The following is a 13338-nucleotide window of genomic DNA, read 5'->3' on the forward strand; positions in this document are numbered from 1 at the left end:
AGCGAGTTCATCCTCTATTCTAAATGAGCAATTTGAATCATTATTTATTTTGTTTTGTATTAACTTTTATATTTTTTTAAAAAAAATCATTTATTTAGAGCGTGTTTGGCAGTGTGGTAGCGGTTGCTTTTCAAATAACTTTTCGTACCGAAAAGCATGCCAATGATTTTTTTTATTTTTTAAAAATCATTTTTAACATCAGCACATCAAAACGATCCAAAAAGTACAAACCAAACTCAATTTTAACCAAAAAAAATTTAATTTAGGCAAAACATAGGTGCAAACGCAGCACCAAACACTGCCTTAGTAAAATAGTTTCTGTTTTTTACACTAGACTCTATACATAATCATATTTTAAACATTATGCTCTTTATTTATAGAGATTTATTTTTATTTATTTTACTCTATATTTTTAATTAGATGATTCTTATTAAAATCTTAACTAAAATTATTTTTATGTTTTAAAAAAATTATAATTATAAAAACTATCGTTAAATAAATACTTAATTTTTTTAAAAAAAATTACCGTAGCTAGCTGGGGAACCAAAAAAAATTGACTGCTGTTTTTTTTCTTAAAAAAAAAAAAACACAGAGTTGACTGCTATGGCAGGCTGCTGATAACTAAAAATTGCAGGAAAATGGCATCCCGAACCAGCTCGTTGTCCACCGGAAATGAATCATGCAATTTTCTGCCGTCACGGTGATCCCCGACAGAAAGAGGTTGACATGACACAGGGTTGGCCAATCATTCTCACACACATGGCGTCAATATATTTCTTAAGGAAATTGGTCTGAAAATGATGTTTCCTCAACCGTGCTTTGTCTTGCTTGAGTGATGCCATTTTTTCTACGCAGTACAGCAAGGAAAAAACTTAACCACATGAAACATGTCTCTGGTTAATGTATGTTGTGTTCGTCATTGTGCTTAATAAGATTCCATCTTATAACCATCAGTTTCTTTGTACTTGTTTAAGATTTATACCCATCATGTAAGTAATCCAACCTTCCATCCAACCAAAAAAATAAATCAAAAATTAAAACAAACACCACACACAACAACTAATTATTGTGGTTATAGAGAATTCGAAAATATTTTAGAGTTAATTATAATTAAATCCCTATAGATTATCAAAACAAGTTAGTTAAACTTTGTAAGTAAGAGATTAATCATAGCTAAAAATTCAATTTAATTCTTTATAATTAATTTGATTAGATTATTTTGATATGTTGATATTAAAAATATTTTTTTAAAAAATATATTATTTTGATATATTTTGAAGTTAAAAATATTTAAAAATATAATATATATTATATTTTTAAATACCTTTTTAAAGAGAATACGGGAATCATCTATCTAATTAATTGCTTATAAGTAACTTTAAATTTGCATGGATGTGGATGAATGCAAAGTCTTTCTTAATTTTATTTTTTTTATTGACTATAACATTAATTGGAGAAATCAGATACAGGAATCCGCTTGAGGCCAAGGGGGTGAATACAAGTCCAATTCATCGGGCAAAGAGAGAGCCTAGACGCTCTAGCTAGCCAATTCGCAGCTTGATTTGCCTTCCTATTCATCCGACAAAAAAAACTGCATTCTGTAACCTTAGAGCAATGGTAATTAGAATTAATTGAGATTACTTGTAACTTGTTAAACTATTTTTTATTTAAAGATATATTAAAATATTATTTTTTAATTTTTAAAAATATTTTTTATATCAATACATTAAAATAATTTAAAAATATAAACAAATTAATATTATTTTTCAAATTTTTATGTCAATGGACCATCAACCACACTCTCCAATCTTATTTCTACATGCAATTTCAATCCCTGCCAGCGCAATAGCTTTTATTGAAACATCACAATTAATTTTCAGGTTGCCAAGAGCTGTCCAATCAATGAGGGAGGTCTCACATATGAGAATATTATTTAAAAAAAAAAAAAAAATTATTAACACGAGTCTTTGATCTAGTTTGTATATATCTCAACTAATTTTATAAGTTTTGAAATTAATGTTTGTGAAACTCAAATAGATGATTTTTAAAAAATAAATATAAAACCTAATTAATTAAGCTATACTTCCCTATGTTATAATATCAAATTTTTAATATAGCTTGAAATAAGTAAATTAGGATAGGAAAAAAAACCAGAAAAAAGGGCTTGAGAGAAGAGCCCTAAAAGCTATACTTGTTCTCACACAAGGAGAAAAAAGTTCGGAACTTGTCTGGAGAACTAGAACCCCTTTAAAAATAAGTTGTAATTCCTTAAATAGGTATTAAACCGATCTAAAGTTTGAAAATAAATAAAAAAATTAAAATAACTAGGGAAATAAAAAAAAATCAAAATTAAAAAATATTCAGGAAAAATAAAGAAAAATCTAAAATAACATTTTATATACCTAATGTGAGCATGTTCCCGACCTATCTCGTAAGGAACATGATTATTATTATACTAAAAGCATATAAATTTCTACTTGAATCCGAGACTTTCAATCCAGTCCTTAAACATATTCGGAAGAAGTTCTACGCAGGCCAACACCTTCAACTCCAAATTTTTATGCAATATTTAGTTTTGCTCAAAAATAGATTTTGCCTCCGATCGAGAACTCGTCAGCCTACCACATCGCCCTGTATAAGCTGCTTTCGTTAACAACAAGCCACCATCGGCGGAAGCCACCGTACCCAGCCTCATTAGGAGCAAACCCTAATAAGATCGATGGGCTGTATTTTCTGAAGAGCTCTTGAAGAACTCTGACTGTCAAGAGTTGCCCTATCCCTTGACAGTTCCAAATAATGCTTACTCATTGTCGTGATGTTTATTTTCTTATTCAAAATTTGTTTGGAATATTTATCTTTCCTAATAAAAAAAATGTGAATATTTATCTTTTCTTATATTATTAATTAAGGGATGTAAATTGTAAGCTATTTCTACGATTCTCCACGAAAACCTAATATCATCATTAGGTAAAGCTTACTACTATGCTAACCACTTAATAAGGTTGATTAAGGGCTGTCAGTTTTTTTATATTTTTATATTTTTTTGATATATCGATATTAAAAATAACTTTTAAAAAATAAAAAATTTTATTTTAAAATATTTTCAAATAAAAATACATTTTAAAAATGTATCCATACTAATTCCTTCCTCTGAAAAAATAAAGGATACTAAATTGCTCTCAATGCTCTCACTTTCAAAAGTAAGACTCTAGTCAAAATTGCTTCAAAATTCTTTCCGTAAACCTGAAGCTAAATTACATTAAATTCTTTATCATCATAAATGTCTCTCGAGCATTACATTTTACTGAGTTCATAAAATATGATAGTTTTAAATATTTAAACATGGATATGACACTGGTAAATGATCAGAAAGCTCGGTAGATTTGTTTATTGATTATTGTTTGCGCCAGGTAAACAAACATTCTAATAAAAAAATCTTATATTTTATTTTTTATTGAACTTTTGAATCATACTTAAATTTCAAATTTCACCCAGATGATTCTATAAGCTAAATTCTACAAAAAAGTAAGCTTGCTGTGACAAATCGAGCTCTGAGCTTAAAAATTATTGTTTGTCTCAATTTTGTTATTTTGAATTTCTTTTTAGATTTTTAGCTGAATCTTAAATTTTATGTTACAATTTTCTTTTTATTTTAGGATTTTGACTTTCTACTTTGAAAATGTTAGTTTCGGGTCATTTAAAATAATTATTCGATAACACGTGTTAGAAAATAATATAGATTATATATTGGAACCTCATTTAATAATTTTAATTTTTGAAATTGAATTAGTTCTTTAATATGATATTAAAATCTTGATGATTAAGCGGTTATGAGTTCAAATTTCACTATTTATATTTATTTGATAGAAATTAAGTACAAGGTAACATGAGTATGTGCAAATTTTAAACTTAATAAATTTTTACATGAATAAATGTGTTAAAAAATAATATAAATTATATTTTAAAATCTTACCTAACAATTTAAATTTTTAGATTAAATTGATTTTTTAACCACACAAGCAAAACTATACTTCTTGTGTGAAAACAACACCTTTTTTATCAATTATGTCTTTAATTTGTGTATTTTCATTTGCGTAAACATGTTCATAATTAACATCCTTAATAAAGCAGAAAGGTCCATGAAGAAAAGACAAGAACAAAGAGAAGCAATGTGTGAAGCTCACTGATGCGTACCAGACGAGTACTTGGCAAACAGGACCACCCGACCAGAAACCACTACCGCCTAAACCACCTTAATCATGGTTAACTTAAGATTTACGCTGGTAATTAGCAACCAAAAAGATGATCTTATCAAACCCCACTTTCCACGTTGTCTTTTTGCCCCACTGTTATAGATGTCTCTCTGTGCTTTAGACGATGTCTTTTCTTTTGCTGGTGGAGAGTAGTCAAGAGAAAGTACTGTCGCCGCCCGAGATTCGAGCTTGGGTGGCGTGTGAGAGGAGAAGAGAAGGTGGGTCCACACTTGTAAGAAAAAATACAATTTTCAGGGTTACCGGAGTGAGGTGGACCATATCTGCAGAGACCCCGTGCCCAGTTCTGTGTACCCTCAATTATTATCGCCTCCCCTGCAAGCCACCACCACCCCTTCGTTTCTCAAATCTACGGCTTCTTTTTCATGGCTTTGACTCGGCTTAATTCTATTTATTTATTTATTATTAGTTTCTGGTCATTTCCTGAATGACCATCCCCTACATTAATTAGAAAGACAATTATATTTATTTATTTATTATTCGTTTTCAGAGATTGGAATTATTATCCCTTGTTCCTAATGAAATTCAAAGTTTTTTTTTAAATATATATTAATAAATTAAAATTATCAAAAAAAACATTAATTTATTTTTATCAAGTAAAATATATTTTAAAAAACAAGTTAAACCATCAAAACAAACATTTCTTAAATTTAAGTAGAAATTATGGGAGGATCCCTTGGGATTTAGTTGCTTGTTAGGTATTTATTTCAAGATAATAATTGTAAAGTTTTATTAATATAATTTTTATTTTAATTAAATATTTGTTTCTTCAAAATAAATAATGAATGTAAACTCAACATGTATAGAATTACAATTAATGTCAAATGAAGAACTATTTAGATGGATTTAAAGATGAGGAAACTTAGAAATATGAAGAATACGATGTCACAATTCTTTAGGGATAAAATACTAGATTATTATGAAAACTCAAAAATTTAAAATTTAAATTGAAAAAAATTCTAAACTTTAAGATTCATGCCTCAAAGCAAAGGATAATTATGGTCTATGTATATACATGTATCATAAAATGTTATAATTTTATATATTTGATGATATATACCATTTAAAATCTTATATTTAATAATTATCTTGAAATTTATTAAAGTCAAGATTATTTTTAATAAGTGAAAAGAGTGTTAATTTAATGATAAAACTCTAATTCTTACATGAAAGCTATTCGAAATGATAAACCTTTATTGACAAAGAGAACCATTAAATGAAAATAAAAAATAAAAAATAATCAAAGATTTTTGGTTAAAAAAATAATAAAAAAAAGCTTCCTTATTCTATATAAAAAAAGAGTTCAGGACATGCCATAAAATATTTTGTTTTTGTCAGTGCTTTACGGCTTTACCCACAGCCAGCTCGTGACCTCACTCCCCAGCTCAATTCAAAATTACCTTTTCTCAATTCTCACTCTTGTTGATTTTTCTCTTTTTTATAAGCTCCTTTTGAAAGTTCAAACCAAAATCGCGGCTCAACTCTCTATACACGGTTTTCTCTCTGCAAATTTTCACACTCGTACCCTTCTCTCACTCCCTCAGTGACAGGAGCTAGCCATCCCTGTTCTTTTCTCCTCCCTTGCAACCCACTCCTTGCCAAACCCCTGCTCTGCTTTCCTAGATAATCAATCATAACTTTCGTTAGCCCCTCTAAACATACATCAACCGCACCACTAAATTTCCAATCTTTGCAAGGAGATTCCACCTGGGTCCCGTTCGAAATGGATGCTTCATCACCTATTTCACTTCAACAAACACCTCACCAAGACTATTCAGTATCTGAAGCCTCGCCAAAACCATACAAGAAAAGCTTTGTTACTTCTTTGATGGAAGCAGCTGCTTTACGTACTCCTTCTTTCAAAGAAGACACTTACTTCATTTCCCACCTAAAAAATTCAGAGAAGAAGGCCCTTCAAGAACTAAGAGACAAACTTTCAGTGTCTTATGGGTCTGACGCTACTAGTGAATGTTCCATGTGGGGTATTCCTCTTTTAAGCAATGATGAAAAAGCTGATGTGATTTTGCTCAAGTTTTTGAGAGCTAGAGATTTTAGAGTTCAAGATTCACTTAACATGTTAGAAAAGTGTCTGTCTTGGAGAAAAGAGTTCGGGGCTGATGATATAGTGGAAGAGGATTTGGGGTTTAAAGAACTTGAAGGTGTTGTCGCTTACATGCATGGTTATGACAGAGAAGGTCATCCAGTTTGTTACAATGCTTACGGGGTTTTTAAAGATAAAGAAATGTATGAGAGGATTTTCGGTGATGAAGAGAAGCTAAAGAAGTTCTTAAGGTGGAGAGTTCAGGTTCTTGAAAGAGGGATTAGACTTTTGCATTTTAAGCCTGGAGGTGTTAACTCCATTATCCAAGTTACTGATCTTAAAGACATGCCTAAAAGGGAGCTTAGAGTTGCTTCTAATCAGATCCTGTCCTTGTTTCAAGATAATTACCCTGAAATGGTTGCGCGTAAGGTAATAAATAACACCTTTTTCTTGATAGTTTACAATTTCTTCTTCATGTTCAATAATTTGATCATGTATTGAGATTTAATTTTAACTTGGTTTTTTTGGGTTGGGGCTAGATTTTCATCAATGTGCCGTGGTACTTCAGCATGCTGTACTCCGTGTTCAGTCCCTTCTTGACTCAGCGAACTAAGAGCAAGTTTGTGATCTCCAAGGAAGGAAATGTTGCAGAAACACTTTACAAGTTAGTCTTTTGAGTTCTTGTATTTTATCATCTGCCTGTTTGCTTTACCATTTTTTGTTTATTTGTTTTGTTTTGATGGAGCCCCAGTTATGAGATCCCGAATCTCTGCTCCTCGCCTTTTCTAATCTGCTTTAGTTTTTTGTTTTGTTTTTGCCCTTTTTATCTCCCTGATCTGAGTATGTTATCTAACGGGGTCTTTTGTGGTGTCACAAGATTTATTAGGCCCGAGGATGTTCCAGTTCAGTATGGAGGACTGAGTAGACCCAGTGATCTGAATGGCCCTCCCAAGCCAGCCTCCGAGTTTACTGTCAAGGGAGGAGAGAAAGTGAACATTCAGATTGAAGGAATTGAGGTTCAATTTCTTTTTTTTTTTCTTCTCTTTTTTATTTGTGAATTTTGTTAAAAGGTTTTTAATTTGTTTGAATTAAAATGTTGGGTTTTGTTGTAATTACCGTGTCCCTTTTGGGTGATCAAATACAGGCTGGTGCAACAATAACATGGGACATAGGGGTTGGGGGCTGGGACTTGGAGTACAGTGCTGAGTTTGTGCCCAACGCCGCAGGAAGCTACACCATTGCGGTGGAGAAGGCAAGGAAGATTGCACCATCAGAAGAAGCAATTCGCAATTCATATACGTCAAGAGAAGCTGGCAAAATGGTGCTCTCAGTGGACAACACCTTCTCCAGGAAAAAGAAGGTAGCAGCATATCGATACTTTGTTCGCAAATCCGCCATTGCCTAATCTCTAATAACTTGAGATTTCTCAGAGTATTTTGTTCTTTATATTGTTATTTGAGAGGTTTAATTAATGGGGTCTGAACTGTTTTAGCCTAGTTGATAGCGCCGCTAATATTTCATGTATAAAAATGATGGTATTTTGTAGTAGCTCTCATAATGTGAAAAATCAAAAGCAAATTACCTTCGCCTGTACTCCGGCGAGTACTGGTCCAGAATTCTGCCCAAAAATTCTTTCGGCCAGCTGCTTGCGTTTAGGAGTGTCAAATACTCAAATGGGTTTTTTTGACAGAGGAGGACGGGCCTTTTGCTTTGTGTGGCAAAAGACTTGGAGTCCTCCTAAAGAAGAAACCACAGCTTGCTGGTGGTAATCTAAAGGGAGAAAGACTGAAGGATTGCCTTTTTGTCTACTGCGGCAAGTATTGGATTTTGTTGCAGTTGAGCTCTGTTTATCCTTAAAAAATTAGAAGGATTGGTTAAAATGGTTGCAATTTTGCTTTATCCACGCTTTTGGCTTATTATCTGGGTGCTGTTATGCTTTTCCAAGAAGAAAGCAAGATATTGGGGGTGTTTTGGAAATTGTTGAGTATTCTTTTAATTTTTTTAATATTATTGCTTATAATAAGTTTATTTTTATAATATTAAAACTAATTTTTAAAAAATAGACTTTTTTATTCTAATATATTTCTAAATAAAAAATATTTTAAATGCTATCAAATTCCAAACGCATCCTTCCTATAATAATTCCAAACACGCCCATTTATACCGGACTTTACAAAGTTTGAAGTTTGCTTGCTTCTAGGGATGTGTGTATGTGGCACGTGTATGATAAATTATTAAAATAAATTTTTCAGTTTTTCTCCTTGCATTAACATTTTAAAAAATATAAAAAAATATTAACGTAATATTTTTTTAAGCAAAGCATGTTTTAATCACGCATTTGTACTCTCAAACAAGATTTGAAGATAATGAATTGTACTCTCAAACATTTAAAGATATAGAGAAGGGTAGCTTTTGATTTTTATACAATTATATAGGAAAATCATTTTGTTAATCAAAAAACTTTTATTTTTTATATTGAATTTCATATATAATTGGTTTTTAAATCTTGGCTCTGTAAAATATGAAATAAAGATCTATCTCCCAGAAGTCACTCGCCAGGATACACATGAGATAGAAACCAAAAGGTATCTGGGGAGACAGATGGAGTAAATCCCAATTCTCTGAAAGCAATTAAACGCATGGCAATTGATTTTCACATCTCTACTCAATCTGGGGAGGAACCGAAATCGAACAGAAAGCATGTCGCAATGGTAGGATGACAAAACCACCATGGAATTGGTGAAATTAAATGTCGATGGTTGCAGCAAAGGCAACCCGGGATTTGCAGGGGCAGGAGGAGTAATTTGGGATCATGGATCAAGGGATCTGCCATTAACACGGTGTTCGCTTTTCAGCTAAAGCGGAGCTGTGGGCATCGATCACAGGATTGGAATTTGCTCGATCATTGGGTATACGTAAGATTATTCTTTCTATATATATATATATATATATATATATATATACCTTTCTGTTCTCAAATATTAACTTGGCAACTAAATGGCGATTTGGGGATGTTATCTGTGACCCAGGCTGTAAAAACTAAAAAAGAGTTAGAATTAATGTGTGAAAGTTCATTTTATAGCTTCTTCTTTTGACTGTGGCTTTGGTTTTTAGAATTTTCTATTAGGAAAAAGGGGGAAGAAAACCACTTGGGGTAACCCCAATGGATTCGTGTGAAGACTTGAAGAACAAAATGGGGGATCTTGTGAAGAGATCTCCATCTGCAAGCATGGAAGGAGCTACGGATCACGGGTCGTGAGCTTCAATGTTTGCAGGGGGCAGGTAGATAAAGTGAGAGCGTGGAGCCTAATTTTCAATATCTGCGTGCTGCCCTCATGATGACATTAATCTTATGTCCGTTGGTTCTTTGAAATAGACATGATGTCCTCTGTTACGGTGATCTTTTGTAGCTTTTTTCAATGCCTTTTCGGTGCTGTATGGTATGTTGATGTAAGCCCTCAACTAGTAAAACTAGCATAGCACTCTCTGCCTAGCTAGGGCACGATAATTGAAATCAAGCCATAGCCATTCCCATTTCGGTTGAATGATCCCTTCAGGCCCATGTCACTAATTGACCCTCTGACGTGACTTGAGAGATTTTCACCATCATTTTCTACATCAAGGAGGTTTTCGATGGGCAACAAGTCGAGAATACACCCTTGACATCCTTAGATTCTAGGCTGCATTTCTACATAGCTCGCCTGCCTCCTTTTCTCGAGAAGGTGAGGTGGTGTCAAAAGAAAAAAAAGAAAAAAAAGTTCATTGAAGTCTGTCCTATCAAGTTTTGATTACAAATGTCTAAATAAAGAACTTAAAAAATCCTACCCTTCGAACAATTTTCAAAAAACTTAAATGCTTTGCAAGACTCCAATAAAGAATCAACACTGGGGCAGTTATTAAAACCGAGTCTTGAAAGAGATGAATCTAGAATAGATTTGGGTTTATTCGGTTAATCCGACGAGTCAACTGACAATCCGATGAAACTTTTAAATTATTTTTTAAAAAATCAAAACATTATTTTCATGTTTGAAAGTTAATTCAAATTAATCTCTGGAGCCAAATCAGCACAGTAACTTTTACTAAAAGTTCTTTCATATATATCAACGAGGACAGCTGGTAACATTAGTTCGAATAACATTAGTTGAACTAGATCTATCTATCAGAATTATAAATGGATATGTACTTTTGGTTTTGAATCATCTCTACCACCACCGAAGCTTGTTGTTGCACCACCAATATGGATGCCTTGCACTCAAAGTCTTTAGATGCCATAATGTCTCCGATTACACCCAAATCCTGATCAATCTCACCCCACTCTGAAAGTCCAATTAACTGTGTAGAATCAGGATCATGTCTTCTTCCCACCATAATGAGATCAAAATCGTTGCACATGGCTCCCAGCAACCGAACGGTGTCATTTCCATGTTTAACCATCTCTTCCTTGTATGAAACACGCGGGCAGTCGTTATTGTTGAGCCTGAATTCATTGATCATGTTCGAGTTGCGTCTTTTCTCTATCAAATCAGTAAGAGTATGGTCCACGGAGACTAATCTGAGCACTGTCAGCCTGATGTTGGGATGCCCGGACATGCGTTGAGCGTATGCTAGCGTCTCACGATCATCAGCCCCTCCTATGAAAACCACACAGACCTTCATTGTGAGTCGACCTGATAAAATATATCGATCCAAATTCCCACGGTTAACAAGGAGAGCGACAGAACATGGAGCCTTCACGAGTATGTTCCTGTTGACTGCCCTCATTGAAGGGCTATCATAGCGTTGAAAAGGAACGATCACCAAGGAGGCACTCTTCTCTAGTACCATAGTGCAAACGTCGTCGTGCATTGTAGCATAAGGTGCGAAGGATGTGAAGCATTGCACAGTAACAAGACCTTGTTTTTGCTGCTCAAATTGATAGAAGGCGTTGCTGACAATGTCGATTTTCTCAGCAGATGAAATATTGTTCAAACTGTGCGATATGAAAAGCGGCAAGGTGCCTTCAATCAACTTTTTAAGGTTCAAAACATTAACCGCTATGGGGCTTGCCCTGGTTGGATTGGTTGCTTCAAGAACATTGATAATGGAGCGGACATCATCTTGTTGATGGAGACAGGCAACGATTTGTAGCTCAGAACGGAGTCCGGTGTTCTGGATTGTGCGTGGTTTGTAGGCTATATATCTTCTTGAAGGGTCATAGAGAAGTCTCACTAACAGGGTAACAAACACCGATTGCAGCATTGCTGTGACAACCAGGATGCTAAAAAACTCAGTTTTTAGCCCCTGCACATTGTTCAGAGGTTTTAGTCCGTTAGCTCTCTTGATTAATTAACAAAATCTGGAAGCTAATAGATTTCATGCTCACAGTTATGCACAGTCAAGTTGAAAAAGGTACCACGAACTTATTTGCAGCGTTGTATAATAGTGTATCGACGAAACCTTTGCAGTTCAAGATGAGACCGAGCGAGAGAGCATCCCGAAATGGCATCTTGTAATAGAGTGAAGTGGCTATAATGGCAGAAAGTTTGGTCAAGGTAGATATGAAGATGAGCATTAGCGCAAATGCAACATGTTTGAATGTGGCATGGAACAAATTGATTCCCCTGCCAACATCTACAAGGAAACATGGCACTAGAAATGAATTGACAAAGGTACCAATCTTCTCCATCAAGCAAGAATTCAGATGCGGATTATCAGGGGTAGCTAAGCCTAAGACCGCAGGTCCAAAAAGAAAATGATGTCCGTTGATTTCCCCCAAAAAACCACAGAAAAGAACCATAGTACTGATAATCAAAATATAGGACTGCTTCAGAGGCTGTCCTTCAGGGGTTCGTCTTACCATCCACCACATCATAGGTCGGAAAGCGAAAACAATGATCATAACAGTGGGGATTCTGGTTATCTGCGCTAATAGTATACCTTTCTTTGAACCAAGCCTCGAGGCTTCCTTCAAATAAGCAAAAAATACTATAAAACTCGAGCTGAACAATCCACTGACCATTGAAGAAGAGAGAGCAAGGCGACCTAGTTCTGAATTGAGGAGCTTGAGATCTTCGAGGATGGAAAAAACAACATGGAAGGAAGTTATTGATGTAATAACAGCCATGACATGGACCTCCTCGTGAAGCTCCAGTTTAAAAAATCCTCTTAGATACGAAGCCATTAGTGTTGTTATCACCGTCGGAACCACAAAAGAAGCAAGGCCTATAACAACTGCAAGTTTCCCACATTTCTTCACGACGGTTATATCCAGCCGTAAGCTAAGCAGGAAAAGAATGAATACGAGACCAAACACTTCAAAGGTATCAAGAATCATCATACTCTTTGGTGCAAACAAATATCTATTAATTCGTTCTATATGTCCAAGAAATGAAGGGCTTATGGCAATTCCACCCTGGAAGCATGAAAAAACCATTATCATCTCAGCTGAACAGGAAGAACAAAAACATTGATCGAAACATCATGGCATCAAGTTAAATTATTTGTCATAAACTCAATCAATAGTACGTCAATGAGTAACAAGGTGAGGATTTAATTACCAGGATTTCCGAAACAAAACGCTGCTGTCCGAAAGGCACGAGAAGGAACTGAAAAAATGTTTTTAAAAGAGTAACTAAACCAATCTGCACAAGCACAGGTGAGAAACTGAAGTGATTTTCATCTTCATGCTTAAAACGTATCTTCTTATGCGCCTCAAATGCCTCGCAAACTAATTCTGTGGTAGAATTTTGACTCATCCTTTGTTTTCAGTACTTTTTAGATCAAGAGGGAACCAAAAGACTCTGAAATCGCAGCTAAAGCAAGAGGTCATATATAAAATTAATATAAAATCAAGGATATGTGCTAGTGCGAGCAGGAAACAGGAAATATACAAGAACAAAAATATTTAGTGAGAGAGAAGTTTTTTTTTTTTTTTTTAATGGAGAGTGGATAGCATATTAGCAGGTCAATATAGGGGGGGGGGGTGGATATTGTTCTTGAACAAGAATGGGAGAGAAACGTGGAATGCTGTCAAATATATGTGCACTA

At 34.1% G+C, this 13338-nt stretch overlaps 2 protein-coding genes across 2 annotated transcripts; one reads left to right on the forward strand and one right to left on the reverse strand.

Moving 5' to 3' along the window:
- Positions 1 to 5704: 5704 nt before the first annotated feature.
- On the forward strand, positions 5705 to 7898 carry LOC118056156 (patellin-6). Its single transcript, XM_035068280.2, has 4 exons — positions 5705 to 6741; positions 6852 to 6976; positions 7190 to 7328; positions 7457 to 7898. Exons 1-4 carry the CDS (start codon positions 5995 to 5997, stop codon positions 7715 to 7717), a joined length of 1272 nt encoding a protein of 423 aa, XP_034924171.1. The 5' UTR covers positions 5705 to 5994; the 3' UTR covers positions 7718 to 7898.
- Positions 7899 to 10422: 2524 nt separating this feature from the next.
- On the reverse strand, positions 10423 to 13046 carry LOC118056157 (cation/H(+) antiporter 26). Its single transcript, XM_035068281.1, has 3 exons — positions 12849 to 13046; positions 11705 to 12703; positions 10423 to 11592 (listed from the first exon to the last, which is right to left on the reverse strand). The coding sequence occupies exons 1-3, from the start codon at positions 13044 to 13046 to the stop codon at positions 10465 to 10467; spliced, it is 2325 nt and encodes a 774-aa protein (XP_034924172.1). The 3' UTR covers positions 10423 to 10464.
- Between the last annotated feature and the right edge of the window lie 292 nt (positions 13047 to 13338).

The sequence above is a fragment of the Populus alba genome, chromosome 16, assembly GCF_005239225.2.
Source record: "Populus alba chromosome 16, ASM523922v2, whole genome shotgun sequence".
NCBI lineage: Eukaryota > Viridiplantae > Streptophyta > Magnoliopsida > Malpighiales > Salicaceae > Populus > Populus alba.

What these genes read in the sequence shown, in the direction of transcription:
- LOC118056157 (XM_035068281.1), bottom strand. Translation starts at nt 13,046, where the DNA reads ATGAGTCAAAATTCTACCACAGAATTAGTTTGCGAGGCATTTGAGGCG. An exon ending in GTTTTGTTTCGGAAATCCTG is followed by an intron (nt 12,704 to 12,848) that starts GTAATTAAATCC and finishes TCATGCTTCCAG; the next exon opens with GGTGGAATTGCCATAAGCCC. An exon ending in ACGCTGCAAATAAGTTCGTG is followed by an intron (nt 11,593 to 11,704) that starts GTACCTTTTTCA and finishes AACAATGTGCAG; the next exon opens with GGGCTAAAAACTGAGTTTTT.
- LOC118056156 (XM_035068280.2), top strand. Translation starts at nt 5,995, where the DNA reads ATGGATGCTTCATCACCTATTTCACTTCAACAAACACCTCACCAAGAC. An exon ending in CTGAAATGGTTGCGCGTAAG is followed by an intron (nt 6,742 to 6,851) that starts GTAATAAATAAC and finishes GGTTGGGGCTAG; the next exon opens with ATTTTCATCAATGTGCCGTG. An exon ending in GTTGCAGAAACACTTTACAA is followed by an intron (nt 6,977 to 7,189) that starts GTTAGTCTTTTG and finishes TGGTGTCACAAG; the next exon opens with ATTTATTAGGCCCGAGGATG.